This window comes from Balaenoptera ricei, chromosome 1, assembly GCF_028023285.1.
Source record: "Balaenoptera ricei isolate mBalRic1 chromosome 1, mBalRic1.hap2, whole genome shotgun sequence".
Lineage (NCBI taxonomy): Eukaryota > Metazoa > Chordata > Mammalia > Artiodactyla > Balaenopteridae > Balaenoptera > Balaenoptera ricei.
In genome coordinates this window covers 13240240-13259915 of record NC_082639.1, presented here as the reverse complement: position 1 = coordinate 13259915, position 19676 = coordinate 13240240, and the positions used below count along the sequence as shown (strand labels likewise).

Below are 19676 nucleotides of genomic sequence, written 5' to 3'. Positions count from 1 at the left end.
ACCCAGAGAGGCCATCACGTGAGAACCATGAGAGCAGAGGCAGAGCTCAGCCCCTGCCTCCCAGGGACCCGTCCCGAACTTCTACTTGCCACTGGGGTTAGGTATCAAGAGAAACGTCCCCCCTCCTGCCCACACATATCCTGCTGTCACTGAAGGTCGCTCGGTCCCAGCTGCCAGGGCAACAAGTTAGATTCAGGACCCAAAGGAAATCAGGTAAAGAACTAAGGTGGACTAGATACCCGGTCAGCTTTCTATTTCCTTATCTCCAGGGTGAATTTCAACCAACAAATAGTGAGCATACACTCTGCTCTTTAAAATGTCCTTCTCTGTCCTGTTCACTGTTTTACCTCTGTGTCTAGCACATGGCAGGCACTCATTATATACTTGTTGAATGGATGGATGGATGGATGGATGGATGGATGGATGGATGGATGGAAGGATGGATGAATGGATGGACAGAAGATTATAAGGATGGATGGATGGACGGAAGGATAATGGATGGATGGATGGATGGATGGATACATCATGTGCTAGACACTGAGGAAACAGTGAAGAACAAATCACCCTCAGAAGGGACATTTGGGCTGAACTCTGAAGGGTAAGCCAGAGTTTCCCTGCCTAAGTACCTGGAGACAGGAATAAGCAAGAGGAGTTAGAGGATGACCAGAGGGGTGGTGAGGCTGGAACCTCAGGGAATCTATGGGAGGCCATAATCTGCACCACCAGGAGCATGGGGGGTGGGGAACACCGATTTGAATCAAGGGAGGCTCTGCCAGGAACCCCAGGGGCAGAAAGGTGGGCTGGGATCTCCGTAAGAGATAGGCAGCCCTGCCTCCTGACTCCCGGAGTGAAGACCCTGCCATCCAGATACTCCACACAGCTTCCCGTTTATTTCCGTCATGGCACCAAGGCCATTTGCAAGCTCACAAATAATTGAGCTTATTTGCCCCTTGGTTTTCTGTTGTCCCTGGTGAGGTCACACCTGCCAACTCTGAGCACAGAGCCTGGCACAGAAGTTCCTAGGAAGACCTTGCTGGTTGAAGGTGCAGAAAATGGGGGCCACAGGCAGGCAGCTTTCTCCAGCACCCACCCCAGGTGCCACCCTCCCTGCTCATGCCCTGAGGCCAGAATCCCTGGCTGGGCCTGGGGGTTACTCACCCAGAGGTAGCCCTGTGGAAGGGAGGTGCTGACAGCCGAGAAGCCCACCAGGGGACAGCTGACAGGGCTGTGGACCAGGGCCCCAAGCTGCAGAGACAGGCGGCACACACAGGGTTAAGTGTCGAGGTGACTGAGATGCTGACATTTGACAGCAAGACCTTGGTCTGAACCACCCGAGGGGCTGTTAAACCTGCAGATTCCTGGGTCCCCTTCAGGCCCCGAGTGAGGCCCCTGAGAGTGGAGCCAGAAAAGAGGCAGGTTCCTCTCCAGGCAGCTCCTATGCACTCGCACTTGACCATCGCTCTCCTACAACCTTCTGGCTAAAAGGAGTCTGAATGAAACTCTGGGCCAGCAGAGGGATTTTCAAACCAGGCAACTTCCAGATAAGATTTGTTGAAAACCACTAACGCCCACCCCCCATATTTTACAAATGGGGAAAATGAGTTCCACGGAAGACACGCAATTGCCCGAGGCCACGGGGACGGTAAGTGCATCCCCCAGGGAAGCACGATGGAGGGGGATCCTCAGGTCAACAGATCCCCTCTGCAGATGACCCCTCCAGGACCAGAGGGCTGGGTCCGCGGTCTGGGGGCTCCCTCTGTAATGGGTTGTCACTGAGAACCACCAGCTGCTTGTTCCTTGTGCATCTGCTGCCCCAAACCCCATGCCTGGTGGCTCTCTGGGGCCTGTTTCCTGAGCTAGATCTGCCCGTCTGTCTCTCCCTGTCCACATTGGCCAGGACAGCAATGTGAGGAGATGGCCTGGCCCTTTCATGGGCCTTGCTGGGAACTCCAGCCAGACTGAAGGAGAAGGAGGCTGAGTGGGGAGAGCTCCAAGGTGCCCCCAGGAGAAACGCAGCACCACTGGACCTTTTGACAGGCAGGTGCTGCCCTCTGTTGGTCCTGAAGGCCCGGCCAATCCCAGCCCTGCTGGAATATTCTAATAAAGTCTCTAATGGCTATGGGTGAGGGGACCCAAAGAGGTCACCGCATCCAGCCCCCTCATTTAGGAGTTGGCAAACTTGAAGTTTGGTGGGTGGGGGGATGTGACTGGTTCAAGGTCACACAGCAAGTTAATGGCAGAGTCGGGGCTGGAATTCAGTTTCGAACCCCAGCCCAGGGCTCCTTCTGGTTGAACTCTACCCAGAGGCCAGACTGCCAGGCTGGAGACCTTGGCACTCTGGGGTACAACTTATGCCAGGCCTCCCGGGCACCCTCAGGCCCCTGTTCCCCATCCCTTTGCTTCTTGGGGGGCCACATCCAGCTGGGTGCCTGGCCCTTTCTGCCAGGCTGCTGCTCCTGTCCTCTCAGACGGGGAGGCGGCAACCGCAGCCCTGGCTCAGACGTTTCCATGGCAACTCCAGCGGGCCGGATGTCAGCCCAGTCAACAGAGCCTGGGTCCAAGATGATGGCAAAAACTCAAACGGCTCCTCGGACGGGCAAGGCCCTGGACCCAGAAGTCCTGTCCATGCCAGGAAGCCGACTCCCCAAAATCAAGGTGCCCCATAAAGAGCAGAGGAGAGCACAGGCTGTAGAAAGGAGGCCAGCTTTGGATGCAGCCAGCGAGCTCCAGTCCCAGCTCGGCTGCTACCAGCTGGGTGACCCCACAAACCCATTCTTCATGGTCATGGGGACCCTGACATCTTGTCAGGATGGCCTTGGGGACTAGAGATGGTAGACGTGAAGCCCGGCAGCGGCCACTGCTTACGAGGACTTCCTGTGGGATGTGTGAGCACTCAATAAGCAGTAACACTGTCGGCAGAACAACACTATGGGGGAGGGGCTATTCCACATGAGCCACTGTGACACACAGTTAGGAGACAGGGACCCACGAACAGCAATTCTGGCGGATGGAGGGTGACAGCCAGGACAGAGCCCACTTAGCTAGTGTACTGAGGCCTAGGCAAGCCTGCTGACAAGACCCTCTGCAGCTCTGGGCTGCAGCCCCCAGGCCCCCAAGACGCTTGCGTGTTAAAGCTCCCCAGAGTGGGCAGTACCCCACCCCCTCCCCAAGGCCCTGTCCCCAGCCAGGCCTCTAACTGGACCTCAGCCCAAGGGAGAATGGGTTTGCACTGAGCCCTCCCCTTCCCACCCCCCTTGCCCGCCAGGGAGAGGCTTACACCTTGGACGGAGCCCAGGTTCAAGAAGAACCTCCCAACACCTGACAGTCAGGCTATCGGAAACCCCCCAAAACAGACACCAGTGACTTTTCCTTCCTGGGGACCAAAATGTCCTCAAATATTCGCTTCCAATTCTTGAACTCCGAAGGCACGGCACACAGCAGACAGCAAGCATCTGACAAGAATCGTGTCATTTAACCCTCACTATAACCCAATCAGGGAGGCACCACGGTCACCCCAGTTTATGCACTGAAGACACAGCTGTGACATCAAGAGCCGAAGTAGCATTCCTGATGTCACACAGCTGCGACATGCAGAGCTGGGATTCAAACCCAGGGCACGGTGGCTCCCGTAGCTGCTCTTTCCCTCCCCCAAGCAATTCCCTGATGAGTCTGAAGGCCATGGTGCAGCCCAGCATGGGGACCGGCCATCCTCAGCACTGAGAGGAGAGATGCTCTTTCCTTCAGCCCCAGCATCCCTGTTCCCTTGAGGGAAAGAACCCAACACACACCCCCATCTGGCTGGCAGTACAAGAGGTCTGAGCTCGTCTACACTGGGAGAGGGGCTGGGATAACAAGCCTTTCCGGGAGAACAGGCTCGGCTGCAGCTCTCGTTAGGCCAGCCGCAGAGCCCGCGTCCTGGGCCCCCGGGACTGGGCCTGGGGCGAGGCGTAGGCAGGGGCCCACATGCTCACATCTGTTCGCGGTAATTGGACAAGGCCCTAATCCACCTGCTGCCAGCACGGAGCCGATGGGCACATGTGTCCGGTCCGGGGTGGGAGGCAGGTGCAAGCAGAGGGCACGGTGTCTTGGGGCCCAGCAAACGGGGACATGCAGGCTCTGATAAGTCCCTCGGGAGCTCCACGGGCCCGTCCCTCGCGGGGATTCCCTTGCAGCTCCCTTGGATCACTCGGGGGTGGGGCGGGGGCGGTGCTCCTCAGGAGAGGTGGGGCAGGGGCAGCCCCACGAGCTTCACATGAGGTCAGGCCCAAGTCCCCCCAGGGAGAGGAGGCAGATGGCTGCCCGCTCAGGTGGGCATTTCTTTCAGGGAAGCCCCGGAGGCAGCGGCCTGTCTGTGACCCCACCACCCCGTGTGGCCCATCAGGGCACAGGCCCACGTCCTGTATTCACCAGAGGCCCAAGGCCCTGGGGGGAGATGGGACAATCCCTTCCCCACCCCAGAAGTCCTTCTCCATGGGATGCGCTAGGGCCAGGAGAGCCGCAGGCAGGGGGGGACCTGAACTGTCCCCACCCCGAGGCCCACAGGCAACCCCCAGGAGGTAAGAGCCTCCTGTTATCAATAAATAAGGACTGAAGCCCTACAAAGGCCGGGAATGTTTGGTGGGGGGATCGTGCTGGGGCACATGCCAGCCAAGCCCCAGGGAGAGGCGGGAAGGAGCAGGATAGGGCAGGGGTCAAGAAAACCCTCCCTGCCCAGCAGGCAAGTTATCACTCCTGAATTCCTTCTCTCAGCCGCAAGGGCTAGCGGCCCCTCCTCTGAGGGCAGCTGCGGGGATCAGAGTTCATCGCTGGGAAATGCCCAGGACAGAGCCTGGCACAGATGCCTCTGGGAAGGGCCTGACCCCAAGTTGTCAAGACTAAAGGAACTGAAGTCATATCGCTGTTGCTGTTATTGTTGTTGTTTTTATTATGGCCACTGTCTACTGAGCACCAGCTACCAGTCAAGCTCAGTGCTGGGAACCTGACCCAGTCTCTCTCACTGAACCCCTAAATCAGGCTGTGGAACAAGAAACAGCAGCCCACCCCGCTGACACCAGCTTTCGGGAGCACAAGCCAAATACTCAGCTCATCCATCCTCTCCTTCACCCTCAGCCCCCGTCTAACCTCTCACCAGTTCAGCCACTCCTACCCCAGAGCGCTGCCCCAGTGTTTCCCCACCAGGGCCGGGACCAGGGTGAGGAGAGCGGGGCACTCATCCCAGGGGCACATCTTCAGGGAGGCCCAAACACTCAGAGATATATTTTAACACAATCAAGAAAATATTTTAACACAATTTGTTTACAATAAAAATGCAAAAAAAAAAATCCATAGTGAACAATTACTAAGAGTTTAAATAAAGACAGGACCTGACCCTGCCTCACCCTAATTCTGGCTCTTTATTTACCAAAAAAAGCAGGCAAACCAAGGCCACAGTTTGCCGGTCTGATTTTTTTTTAAGTATTGTGTGAAAATATCACTTATTTTGACCATGAGTGCCTCACTCTTCTCGTGCTAGTCTACCCTGGCCTCCCCCCAGGCCTCCTCCCCGGCCTCCACCTGCACCAAGTCCCACCCCATCTCAGCAGGACCCCAGCGCCAAGCTCTGCTCCGGTCTCTTGGTCTCCAGTCCTGCTCCCTCCGTGTCCACGGTTCACTCTCACGCAAAAGCCAGAAGGATCAGATGATCCTTCCAAAGTGTAAACCAGATCGTGCCAGTCCCCTGCTTGGAGCCATGCTTGGCTTTTCATTGCCAAGAATGAAAGCCAAACCTGACCCAGCCTATGAGTCCGGCGTGGCCCAGCTCACCCACCACTGGGCTCCCCTCCCAGCTCACGGAGCTACAGCCATGCCAGCTGCCCCAACTGCTCCTATCATGGGCTTCTGTGTCAGTCTGTCTTGTCTTGTCAATATTTGAAATATTCTCCCCCTGGGCCCTCAAAGGCTTGGATCCTCCTTGCCATGCGGGGCTCACTTTAAATGCCACCTCCTCTGAGAGGCCCTCTCTGACCCCCTAACTACGTGGCTCCATCTCTGTATCTATTATATCGGATTTATTTTCTTTATAACACACAGCACTCTTTTCTATTTGCTTTTGTTTGCCGGGGCGGGGGAGTGGGGGTGGTATTACCCGTCTCTCCTCTAGATTGAAAGCCACATGTAGGCAGGAACCTTGTATGTTTTGGTCACCACCATATTCCCAGTGTCCGGCACAGAGGCTGGCACACAGTAGGTCCTCAAAAATTATATGCAGAACAGATGAATGAATGAATTGGCATCTCAAGGGTATTTTAGCTGTTTAGAGCCCCTATCTACAGCCCGGTTTGTCTCTTGGGGATTCACCTGGGCCTAGGTCCCCTCCCTGGAGCTCAGATGACCTCATCTCCTTGGGAGAGGGATGGGCAGTAACTAATCCAGATGGAGGGGTGAGCTCAGCTGGGACATCGGGGACAGATGACATTGGAAGTGAACATCCTTGTCGTTACAACCTGGGGCGCTGAAGGCAGCAAGGTTCCAATTCCTACAACTCATCCTTACCGGCGGTGTTTTTTTTAGAAAAATCACATCACCTGTCTGAGCCATAGCTTCCTTACCTGTGAAACAGATCTAGAAACATCTATTCATGGGGTTCTTATAAATATTAAAACAAGACAGTGACAGCAAAGCACCAAGGGGCATGATGGCTGTGGAGCCAAAGCCGGCTGCCCCACGGCAGCATCATAAAGGGTGAAACCCACAAAGTCTGGCACGGCCAGGTGGGCCTATTACAGTCTATCTTCTGAGCTGGCGTCACGCCATCAACTGATGAGATCATTGCTTTTTGTTAGCTCAAAATGATGGAATTTTCTGTTCAGTGACCCACAGAGGGCATCTGCCCCCTCATTTGGGGGAGAAAAGCTGACTCTGAGAATAACAAAAAGCCTCGATCAACTCCGTCAGCAAGAGGTCTAGAAGCTGAAGCTGGAAGCCAGGCCTCCCCTGCTGTGGGCACCACCCGGAAACTCTGGTTGTCCCAGGAGCCACCTTCGTGGTGGGCTCAGCAAGATGCGTGCCACTCACCTGCAGGCTGAGGCCCCGGGAAGAGAAGGCAGGGATGCAGCAGGCCAGGATTGGGCACCAGAATGGGGCTTTGCTCTTCTTGTCCTCGTCCGGACACAGCCAGCCCGGCTGGTTCTCCTCCCCTGAGGCAAGAGGAAGGAGGTGGGAGGAGCTGGTCAGAGACCGAGGACCAAGCGGACTGTGAGGGGCCCTGAAAGCCCAGTAAGCCACCGTGGGCCCCAGAGGCCTGGCCCACATGCCCCACCGACCCAGCCAGCCGCTCCCCCAGCCCCACGCCTGCCCAGTGAGATGAAATCCAGCCTCACTCCACGGTCACAGCCATGGGTCCCAGGCTGGGAGTCGGGAAACCTAAGGCTTCAGTCCCAGCTTGCCCACCTTCTCTCTGAGCAACCTTGTGCAAATCCGCCCAACTCTCTGAGCCTCGATTTCTTCAGCTATGAAACAGGGACGATGAAAATGCCTTCATCCTGCAGTTGCTGCGAGGATCCAGTGAAACAGCACATGGGACAGGATTTCAAAAAGCATTAAGACACTGGGCACAGTCCAGGCCCCTGCTGCCTTGACCTTACCTTCTAGAGGTGGGAGGCGGCCAAAAACAAGTAGGCGGACAAGAGGTTTTTGGATTGTGACAGCGCAGCCATGACACTTTTATACCTGTGATGACGATGGTCAAGAGGAAGACTCTCTCTCCTGCTCCCTTTAAGACCTACCCTGAAACCTAGGAGGTCACCTGCCTCCAGGTCCCCCAGTCCAGCTGGCATCAAAGCCCCTGGCAGCCTGTTAGAAGTGCACATGCTGGGCTTTCCTGGTGGCGCAGTGGTTAACAATCTGCCTGCCAATGCAGGGGACACGGGTTGGAGCCCTGATCCGGGAAGATCCCACATGCCGTGGAGCTACTAAGCCTGTGCACCACAACTACTGAGCCTGCGCTCCAGAGCCCACGAGCCACAACAACTGAAACCCGCATGCCTAGAGCCCATGTTCTGCAACAAGAGAAGCCACCGCAATGAGAAGCCCGTGCACCGCAACGAAGAGTAGCCCCCACTCGCCGCAACTAGAGAAAGCCTGTGCACAGCAACAGACCCAATGCAGCCAAAAATAATAAATTTATAGATTAAAAAAAAAAAAGGAAGTGCACATGCTCAGGCCCAAGCCTGGACCCTGGATCCTCACCTGGAGACTGTTGCGCTCAAGAGCATCTGCTCAACCACATTCTCTGTGGCGTCTCCTTCACATGGGTCTGGGCTCCCTCACACGCCACCACCTCCAAGAAGTCCTCCCTGACCACGCTGGCTACAATGGCCCCCTTCTCTCAGAAACCACACTAAACACCCTGTCTTATTTCCCATACAGCTTTCACAATCAAAAATCATGTTTTCTGTTTCCTTGCTTACGGTCTGTCTCCATAAGTCTCTAGAATGTAAGTTCAAAGCAGCAGGGATCTGGGCTGTCTTGTCCACCACTATCTCTCTGGCACCCAGCACGCTGCCCGCACATAGTAAGTGCTCAGCGAACATGGATTGAAAGAATGAATGAGTGAGCAAGTGAGTAAACCGCCATCTCTCCTGAGGAATTCTCCCTGCTAAGGAGCCCATATTCTTTATACTCCATCTGATGGCTGCCCTCCAGGGATCCCATGATGGCAGGGGCAGGGCGCAGCTCAGACACGCCCAGTATGTGTCCAGGCGTCAGGCACACTCTGAGTGCTTTACATATGCTCCCTGGCTAGTTTGCACAATAACCAAGCACAGTCAGAATAACAATTTTCACCTTACAAATGATGAGACTGACAAGTAAGTAAGTTGACCAAGTCACGTGCATGGCTAGGTGGCAGAGCCCACATGCGGACCTAGGTCTGTCTGACTGACAGGCTGAGTTCTTTGCACTAAACCAGGCAATCTTCCAGCAATCAGACCCCCAGTGACACCCCTGGGCATGAATGACCCTGGACATGGTGACAGTAGACAATGAGGAGGTACTCTGCCCCGAAGAGCCAGAGGCACTGGACAGGGCACCCCAGGTGAGAGGGGCCACTTAACGCAATGACATCAAGATGAGGGGTGCCTAGAGCTTTGGAAATGGGAGGAGAGGTCACCAACCAAAGGGTCTGACAGCAGCCCTCCCCCCCCCCACCACAAACATCTACTCAGCTACAAGGAGGGAGGGTTGGCTCAGCCCAAGAGTGCCCCGCGGCCACATGGGGACCTCCTGACCAGTCTTTCTGCGCTCACTACTGCCCCCTACAGTTGGCCTTCCCCACAGCAGCCAGAGCCATCCTGCTAAACTTCCCCTGGGCCTCGTTGTTTCCCTGCTTAAAAATGCCTACTGAGTCCCCGACCAGTTGGAATAAAATCCAAACTCTTCCACAAGAGCTGCAAGGACCCTCTTTCCCTCTCAGCCTCATCCCTCGGCTGCAGGCTCCACCGTGCTATGCTTTCCTCAGCAACTTAAACGGGACGAGCCCGGAAAGCTCCCTCTGCCTGGAAGGCTGCACTCAGCTCTCTCCAGGGCTGGCTCCACTCCTCTGCGAGGCTTAGGTTACACCTCCACCTTCTCGGAAAGGCCTTAACTGACCATCACCCCATCTGCCACCTCCATCACTTTCTGTCTCAGCCCCTATTGGTGTGTGTAATGGCCCTGAGCACAATTTCCAGCTCTTTTTCTGGCTTGTCTCTTTTTTCCTCCGTGTGTGTGTGTGTGTGTGTGCGCGCACGCGTGTGTGCGCGCACGCGTGCGTGCGCGAGTACACGTGTATATGTGCGTGCATGCGTGTGCACATGTGAGTGTTTCATTGTGCATGTGTGCCCAGAGGCTCCCCTACAACGCCCATGTTCCATGAAGGCTGAAACCTTCCACACCATCTCCTTCTGTACCCTCCAACCCCCTCACATGGCACTGGACACACAGCAGACCATCAACACCCTTGTGTGGCATGAACAAAAGTCTCTTCCTGGAGCCTCATTTTCCGGATTTGTCAAACCGGAATGATGGCCACCAAGAGCAGTCACCACCCCAAACCCCCAGCCAGCACAGAGCAAGCACTGGAGAAATATGGTCAACTGGGGAGGGGAAACAGGAGGAACCAATCCAAGGGTACGAAGCTTTGTTTTTACAAGATGAGTAAATCCCAGAGATCATCTGTACAGCCTATAGCTAACAATTCTGTATGACGTGCTTAAAGACTGGCTAAGAGGATAGATCTTATGTTAAGCGTTCTTATCACACACACAAAAAATAACAATAATAAGGAAGAGGGCAGGAGGGAACTTTTCAGAGGATGGGTTTGCTTATGGCGTAGACTGTGGTGATGGAGTTCACAGGGGTATGATTACCTCCAAACCCATCAAGTTGTATGCTTGAAATATGGATACCTCTTTGTATGTCAATCACACCACAATAAAGGGGCTTTAAAAATGCTATTGCCACCAGAGAAAGGTGATGTCTGCGTGTAGGTCACAGCAAGAGGAGCCGGAATGAGCGGGCAAGTGCGGAGGCTCTTTGAGAAGATGAAGACATTCGCAAATGTCAGAAATTATTATGTGAACAGCTGGCTCCGACAGAGGCTCCGGTGCCTGCCCCACCCCCTCAAGCAGTGGAGGCGCTGGACAGGGAGCTCACTCCCTAAACAGGCCAGAGGCGACCCCGGCGTCAGGCCCTCTGCCCCACTGAGCCCTGGAGACAGAGTCGCATGAAACCTGGTTCCCGCCACCGAGGAGGAGAGGCCATCAAGGAAAGGACAACAATGGCACAGGATGGGCATCACCGAAACAGAATGACTATGCGCACCGCACTTCACAGTTTACAAAGCTCTGTCCCGCACGTCATCCCACAGCCACCAGGGGAAGTCGGAGTTCCCATCCCCATCTACACTGGGGAAACGGAGGTCAGGGAGTCAAAGACAGGGTGCAGGAGCCAAGGAACTAAGCTCTGGGGCACCTTGCACAGCGCCCGCGGCCCTGCCGTGACAGCCGAGACAGCCCGCCCGCCCTGGGGGACACCACCTCTCCTTGGCAGGAGCTCACATCACAGCCACCGCGCTGCCTCTTGGACAAGGCTCCAGGCAGTGAACAAAGATGATCGAGATTGGAGAGTCTGGCCCTGCTCTCAAGGAGCTTACAGTCACGCAGACCCTCGCCTCCCCAGGGGCAGGAGCCCGAGAGAGCAGTCAAGCCCACCTGCTCGCCTGGAGCTCAGCGGGTGGACATAAGCCCCCATGCCCACCCGTCACCACGTCGCCCCGAGCTCATCCCTCTCCTCCTGCCACGCACCCACAGCCCATCAAGTCCTGGCAATTTATCACTATGCATCCCTTTAATGATCTGACCTTCTCGTTTCAGATGGTGCCTTCCCTGCCTGCGACTGGGAACGTTAAAAGAAACTGGAGTTGTTGTTCCCCATCTGCCACTGCCATTGTTCCCGTCACAAAACCGGAGCGGCTGAGACCAAATTAGAAGGCTGTTACCACTGGAAATTGAAAGCCCGCTTGGGATAAGTGACATTAAGAACAGGCACCAAGGGCAAAGCTGCGATTTCCAACTGATGTTAAGGGGGGGCTTATTTAGCAGCCAGCTCTGTTTGCCAGTGCCCACCGAACTTGAGAGCCATCCAGGGGGCAGTGGGAGCAGCTCCAGGGCCGGAGCCCATGTTCCCGCTCGCTCTTCCCACCCCCTGAGCCCTCGGGACCACCCACTGGCCGCAGGAAGCCGACTCTGCCACAAGGGCCCTGGGGGATACAGAGCCGGACACTTAACCTCTCCTAGCCTGTGGCCTCTTCTGGAAAATGGGGGAAATAGTCCCAACCATTTGGAGTTGCTGTGAGCACTGGAAAGACTATATTTAATACCAGACACTCAAAAAATAGTACCCATTATGATCGCTGTGCTCATGGTTAAAAAGCTGCCTATTACTATGCCTGAGGTCAGACCACCCACCGCCACTGGGCTGAGCCCACCGCCTGCACTGGCCCTGCCCTGCTTCTCCAGCCCCACCTGCCTCCCAAACTCCTCCTGAGTCCCAGCACCATGCCCTGCCTGTCACTGCTGCCCCAGCGGACAGTTTGGACTGCCCTTCTCTTCCTTCTTAAATCCAAGGCCCGTCTCACACCTCCCAGCACCGCGGAGATGCTACTGGCCGTGGCCACAGACATCAGGGCTGCTGGGACGTCAGCATGCATCTTATCCTGCAGAGAGAGACGCTGGGGTCCAGGGAGGCCAGGCAGTGGCCATGATCACCCAGCTGGGGTAAAACCCAAGTCGGGCTCCTGGGCCAGTACCTTCAGTCCCCCTCCTGGAGGGCAGACTTACCACTTCCGGCCAAGGGCTTGGGCAGGTCCCTGGCTCTGGGACGGTTGAGGGTTAATGGAGACGAGAGATGAGGGTTAGAACACGCTCGGCACGCAGCCTGGGCCACGCTCAGGACTCTGTAACCGGATCCATCATAAGGTGGTGCGTCGGTATTACTGTGAGGAATGAAGGCTGGAAAACTAACCAAGTCACAGGCAGTGGGGAGAGCCCGCCAGGCCATGCCCAGCGAGGACCTGTCCCTGGGAGCGTGGGATTAGCCTGGGGCCTGCCCAGCCCAGGTCCTCCAGGGGTGGGAACCAGGAGGGCCATGGGGGGAAGAGGCTGCAGGGGTCCCTGGGCCAGGGATGCAGCACTTAGAGCTGTAAGGGTTGGGGGAGACACAGGAAGGGAGAGCTGGAAGCCCCAATCTCCCCTTTCCCCACTCCCCACCCCTGGGGCCTCCTATCTGCGTCTCTTTTCTGGAGCCTTAATGAACAGAGACTAATTGGCAGAGAGAGGGGGAGGGCATCCTGGCACATGACTAAATGTCATGTGACCCCAGGCCTGTCACTTCCCCACTGTGAGATGCAGACACCCCTTTCCTAGGAGCTTCTCCGGTGTGCCAGGCGCCTTCCAGGCACCATCTCCCCTTATGCTCACATGATACCCTATGAATATCCCCATTTTCTGATGGGGAATCCAAGGCATGCAGAGGTGAAATCGTTTGCCCAAGATCACAGAGCTGGCAGGCGGCAGAACCGGGAACTGAACCCACGCTGTCTGGCTCCTTTCACGTGGTGCTAAGATCCCGAAATGCAACAGGGAAAAGGCCCGTGGAACTCTAGGCCAAGTTACTGAGGAAGCCTGCCTTTCTCAGGCCGCACAGCACAGCAGTGGCCACACAGGGATGTAAACTGGGTCCCCAGATTCCCCAGGACCCCTGCCCTTCCAAGGGACAGAACTGCCCCCCCCATCTCGGATCCCAGGCACCCCCCAACTCCAGCCCACTCTTTCCCAATCTTTAGTGGATTATGATCTCGGCACGCTGGAGTCAGGGAGAGAGAAAGATGCAGAAAAAAAAAAAAAAATTAAAGGAATAACATCCTTTGTGAATAAATGTTTTTAACGGTTCTATTTCTAACGGGCTTGTATTATTTTCCTCCGCACCAGGCACTGCAGATAAAAAAACTGGCAAAATAAAAGAAACAAATTATTCAAGCCCCAGGGGAACCCAGGCATTCAAATAAGATTTCAAATGACTCTCTTTCCATTAAAGCTTTTGCTGCAGTGAAGCCATGTGGAGATAAGGCAGCCGAGCGTCTTCACAGGCCGCCAAGAACGGAGATGCTCACATCAGTCGGCTCCTCTCCCACCAACGCCAAGGCCCACTCTGCAAAGCATCTGGGCTTCAAACGGGAGATGCACCTGCCTTTAGCAGGTGTACAAACAGGGCTCAGGAGCTTGCCCTAGACGCACTGCTCCACGGGAAGGGGAGAGAGCGGAGCGGGTGGCCCGAGGCCCAGCAGGCAGGCCACCGTAACCTTTCCTCGGCTGGAATCTCCGAAGCCCTCTGCCAGGGCTGAGGCAGCCTCTGCCTGAAACCCTTCCTCCACCCTCCGCAGGCCTCCTGGTCGCCCAGAAACACCCAGCGGAGGCCTGTGCGATGTCAGCGCCAGATCCAAGAAGGGGCTGGCTGAGCAGAAGTCTCTGATGCCGGCTCCTCCAAAGCCACAACCTCTTCCCCGTTTCCCTCCCCAGTCTCCACATGCCTCTCTCCGAGTAGCAGCCAGAATGATCCACTTAAATAGAAATCAGTTCACGCCGTTGTCCGGTTCTCTCAGCTCTGCAACCCACAGCCCCCACGCGTCAAGAAAGAGTTCCATGCACCTCACCCTGGCTTTCTGGAAAACCTGCTCCCTACTTCCACCTGTCTCCCGCCACACCCCACCATTCACCAACTCTGGCTACCTCAGGACCTTTGCACTTGCTGTTCCAAAGCCTGGATCGCTTTATCCAGACCTCTGCACAGCTTCAGATGTCACCTCCTCAGAGGCCCTCCCTGACAGCAGTCCCGGCCCCCAGGCTCGGTGCCAGTCACACACCCGGCTCTACCCCCTCACAGCACCGACCTCTCCCTGTTGATTTGTTCCTCATGTAAATCTCTGCCTGCCCCTCATAAACTGTAAGTTCCTTGAGAACAGCAACCTTTCTGTTTTTGTCATTGCTCTTTTCCCCTATACCTAAAATTACTGGAGAGACTCAATAAATAGTTTTTTAATTGATGAAAGCCATTGACGAAGGTCCTGACTCCTTTCCAGAAATGTTTTAAAATCTATCGGAAATATATATTTATCTAGATAAAGATCACGCCAGAAATTTTAAAAAAATAAAAAATAAAACAAAACCCCAGAAATCACTGCTATTGACTGGAATCGGCAAATGGGAATTCTAGTAGGTCACAGCAAATAATGGTCCTGATTGGCAAGAAACTAGGCCTTTTGTCAATTCAAAAAAAGCACAAAGTAATTATAATTTAATGAATGTGGTTTGGCAGACAGAAGCTCACCAACTTGAGGAAGCAGAATGGACAGGGATTGAGAGTGGGCTCTGGGGGCCGACTGCCCAGGTTCTGAACCTCTCCCTGCTGTGTGACCTCAGGCAAGCCACTGCACCTCTCTGGGCCTCAGAATCCTCAGCTGTACAAAGAGATTCACAACAGACTTACCTCTTAGAGTTATTGTGAACGTGAAATGAAAGAGATGTGTGTAAAATGCTTAGAAAAATGCTTGCCGCACAGGAAGCACTCTATAAATAGAAATACCTATTATTTATCTGTACTATTATTAGGGGGTGCATAGGAGAAAAGAATTATAAAGAGGCCTTTGCTTGAGAATCAGTTTAGTCTAACCTGCATCATTCTTTATGTAACAGTTTTATTGAGATATAATTCAGCTACCATAAAACCCACCCCTTTAAAGAGTACATCTCACTGGTTTCTAGTATATTCGCAGACTTGGGCAACCATCACCACTATCTAATTTGAGAACATTTTCATCACTCTCACCAAAAAAAAAACTGTAGTGGTGACTCTCCATTCCCTCCTCCTCCCAGGACCCTGGCAACCACTAATTTACTTTCTGTTAACTCCCACCATTTTACAGATGGGGAAACTGAGGCTCAGAGAGGGGAAGTGACGTGTCCAAGGTCACGAAGCAGAGCCTCTGGCCCCAGTTGTTTCTCCGATGCACCATCTCCCTCCACTCAGAAGCCTCCCTGCCCCCCAAGACTGGACAACGCCCTCTGACTCACATATACACTCCCCGGACCTCCCCTCTCCGCACTCCTGACCCCGGGGCTTTACTCACGGAGTCCGATCTTGGCCAAGTGCAACCTGTTGACCCAGGAGATCTTGCTCAGGGGGTTGGGGGTGATGAAGACCACCATGAAGCTGATGGGGCGGCCGGACCTGCGGTGAGAGGGCAGGAGCATGAGTGCTGGAACGGGGCCTGGCTCACCCGGGAGGTACCCAGCTCTTCCCCCCAACCACCAGCCCTGGAGATAGAGCAAGGTCTGTGCAGAGCATCAAAGCATGGCCAGAGAGGCCAGTGGCCTGGCAAAGCCTCAGTCCCCTGGGGGAGGACTCCCTCCACCCACCACAGCCCCGGGGAGGGGGCAGGCAACTCCCCCGAGCGACCAGGCCGCGGCCTCCAGCCCGGCCCAGGCACCCCAGCGTGGGTGCCTAGCAAGGCCATGGGGGGTCTGGCCCTCCGCAGGCTGCGACTCGAGAGGCCCTCCAGGGCCCCACCTGGTCAGGGTTCCACAGGCCTCGTCAGACACCTGCACACGCCTGACCCTGGAGCCTCTGACTCGGGCCTGTTCCCAGCACCTGGCACAGGGCACTTGCTTGGTAAATGTCTCCTGAACGGACACATGAATGAATGAAAAAATGAATGAATGGGGGTATGTACAGGCTTGGGGTGGCCAGAGGTCACTGCTGTCACCACACTGTCATCTCACCTTAGAGCAGTGGGAGCCCCTTCATTGTTCTCCGGGGCCCATTTCCCCCCTGTGAGCCATCCCAGCCCCCGGGAGGTGGGCAGGAGGGTGAGGAAGGGGCGCAGAGAAGGGGAGAGAGCCGCTCAGCAGGGCACCCAGAAGGTTCCAGGCTGCTGACCCTCAGACTCCAGCCCTGACCCTTGCATCCTGGCTCCCGGACCTGCCTCAGACCACAGCGCCCCAGTCTCCCCTTCCCTGCAGCCACTGTGCTTGTAACACTGTCCCCGCCCAGCCAAGAGGTCAAAACCTGGGCTCTGAGTCCCTCACTGCGCCAGCCTCCTCGGCTTCGGAGTCAGAATCCTCAGAACCCAGCTCTGCCACCTACTTCTGAGCCTCGCCTTCCCCATCTGTAGAGTGGGGATCAGACGGATCGCTTCCCCCATCTCTGCATCAATTCCACAAACATCAGCTGCGGGTCAACTGAGCACGAGCTCCTGTGGGAGCATTTGGGGGGAGGCTGGGTCTATGAGAGGAGACCCAGGGCCTGGTCCCAGGGGACTGCACAGTCTACTAACCGACGGCAGGGTGTCCGAGTAGCCTAACAGAGGACAGCCTCACCCCAGGTACAAACAGGTCGTTTGTTCATTCATTCATTCATTCATTCATCTGACCACGAGCACCTGCTCTGTGTCAAATGCTTTGCCAGGCACGGCCCACGATGCGTGTACGCCCACGCCCACCCCCGCAGTGCTGGCAAGCAGGCTGGTCCCGACGCCCCTCTCCAAGGCCCCTCTTCCTCTCACTTGTCGGGTTTCCCGGGAAGCAGGAGCCTGAGGCGGCACTTGTTGGCCGAGTGGATCTCCTCCTCCTTCACCCGCATAAGCCTCTGCAGGGCCAGGCACCAGTCTTGAGCCACGGTCATGTTCAGGTTCTAGGGTCAAGGAGGCCAAGGAGGTCACCATATAGCCCTCTGGCTCCCCGAAAGCCACCCCAGATCCCACAGCAGTCAGGGCCCCAAGGGGAGAGGAGCCGGGGGTCAGTGTTGGAGCTCAACCTGGGCGGCTCACTCGGTCACAAGCGGTGGGGGGATGCCGACTCCCCGGACTCCAGGCCTTGGTTCAGACCTCCCCCCTCCACGGCACCCCTCCTTGGAGAGGGACACACCCTCCCAGCCAGCTTCCCCTCCAGCCTGGGACGAGGCTCGGGAAGGAGCTGCAGGACAGACCAGACACTGAGCAGAGAACCAAAAAAAAAAAAAAAAAAAATGCCCATAGCCGGGCCCTGCTCAACTCGAACCAGAGCTTCAACCCGAACCGGAGGCCGCCCACCAGACTTCCAGATAGTGACAGGATCTTCAGCCAGTACTGCTGCTAGTGGGAGCCCAGAGGCCAGGGCACATCGGGGGACCGGGCGGGAGAGGAGCCCACCCACACGTTCCTGCCGAGGCCAGTGCTGGGTACCTGGTAGGTGCCGTGCAGCGTGCTGACAAGGAGCGTGATCTGCTCCACCACAGCCAGGTCCTTCTGCAGGTCCTGCAGCTCCTGGAAGAGGCGCGGGGGCCCGAGGTACACCTTATCTGGGCAGAGAGAGACCCTACTCAGCCTCAGGGGTGGGGAAGGCACCACCAAGGGCCCAAGCAGGTACTCACTGCAAAAAAGAAGAGCTGTCGCCCTGGAGATATGGCACTACAGATACAGAAGGAAATGTTACCAGGCTCTTGTCTACTAGGGGGGACAAATCCAATCACGGGTAAAGTCTAGCGCCTAGGATCTGGGCCACTCTCAGTCTATACAAAGGGTCACAGGAGACCAGAAGACTGAGAACCAACTGTGCTCATGAGAGGTGAGGAGGCTTCACAGGCCCAGGACAGCGATGGGCACTGCCAAAAAAGGAAAACCGCAGGTGCAAAGGCACTGTGGTATAAGGAAGCCCAGGAACAGTAAGTTGTTCAAAGATGTACTAAGAACCTACTATATGGCAGGTTCTAGTCTACATGTTGGAGAGACAGCTGCAAATGAGACAGACAGGGTCCCTGTTCTTGTGGAGCTTATGACCTGGTCAGAGTCAGGGAGGAGTCAATTAACAACTGCAGATGGTGGGAGGTACTGGGGAGAAAGATATCGGGGTGATAGGACAGAGATGGGATGGGGGCTGAGGGTGCCCAGATCTCTGATGATGATACAAATGCAGTGTCGGGGACGTGGAAGGAGGGCAGCAAGAGACAGAGCAGAAGGGCCCAGCAGGACTGGATGGGGAGGTCCCTGAATGCCAGGCTAGGGAATTTGGGCTGTGTTCTCTACGCCATGGTTACTCAAGCTGAGATCTTACAGAATCCCAGGGAGGGGCGGAGGCATTTAATTTGGATTTTCATCGAGATGATTATCTAAAAATCAGATGCACATCCTCAGTCACCTGGATACAATGACTTTAAAGCCACATCCTGCTGCACGGTATCAGGGCTTCTGTGGACTTTGGTACCACGTGATGGTCACCAGGCAATGAACACAGAGCAAGGCGGGCGTGGGCGGTAAGAGATACGCTCACACCAAACGAAGGGCAAATAAGGGCTCTGCAGCGCCCCAAACGGGGTGAGCTGGTGGGAAATGGAGATCGCCGTGAGGCACTTTGGGGTACAGGTGCAGAGAACTCAAAAGAACCTGCCCCATAAGAGGACCACATCTATGCTGAGAGCAATTTGGTGCCAGCAAAACAACATCATCCATCACATTAAATTAATGCTGTTAATTTGAATTTTATTGTTTTGTAGCATCATTTTTATTCTATTTGTGATTCTGTTTTGGTTTTATGGTTGTTCAAGGGATATAAGCATAAGGAGTTTATTACACCTAGTCTTATACTTGCACATATTTGAATAACAATATAATAAAAAATCTTTCAAGGCCAACTGGGGTTCAGCAAGGATTTCTTTTTTCCTCTGTGAAGGGGGTCTGGCATCCTAGTACTCTACTTTGAGAAATGTGGCCACAGATAAGACAGTGGCTGAAGGAGAACTCCCAGAGCAAGAGCCCGAATGGTGGGGGGAGAGTGGAGTGGAGCCAGGGCTGAAGGCACCTCTGAGGGGGGCAGATGGGCCAGGAGCCCCTCCCAGGGGGCTTCTGTGAACAGAGAGCCAGGAACACAAGACGGCCTCCCATGCCTCCCAGGCCTGGGGAGGGGGACACAGCAGCTGAAGTGGGCGCAGACTTCCGAGGACGAGAGTGTGCGCTGAGTCCCTCCCTCAGAGCCACCTCCCAGGTCAGGGATGGACAGAGCGGGCCAGTGGGGAGGGGTGACAGCCAAGCGCCTTCCTGCTGGCCATGCAGTTACGTCCTTCATTCATTCAAC

At 55.4% G+C, this 19676-nt stretch overlaps 1 protein-coding gene across 10 annotated transcripts in view; it reads right to left on the bottom strand.

Annotated features, from left to right (window-relative positions):
• The window catches only part of ARHGEF10L (Rho guanine nucleotide exchange factor 10 like), a 160361-nt gene that overhangs the window by 37939 nt on the left and 102746 nt on the right, over positions 1-19676 (bottom strand). For all 10 annotated transcript variants that reach the window (XM_059914797.1, XM_059914762.1, XM_059914825.1 and 7 more), the window contains 5 exons: positions 17792-17907; positions 17135-17262; positions 15701-15801; positions 7054-7175; positions 1159-1245 (listed from right to left, as the gene is read on the bottom strand). In XM_059914797.1, coding sequence (XP_059770780.1) covers positions 1159-1245; positions 7054-7175; positions 15701-15801; positions 17135-17262; positions 17792-17907 — 554 coding nt within the window. The remainder of the gene's footprint in view (positions 1-1158; positions 1246-7053; positions 7176-15700; positions 15802-17134; positions 17263-17791; positions 17908-19676) is intronic.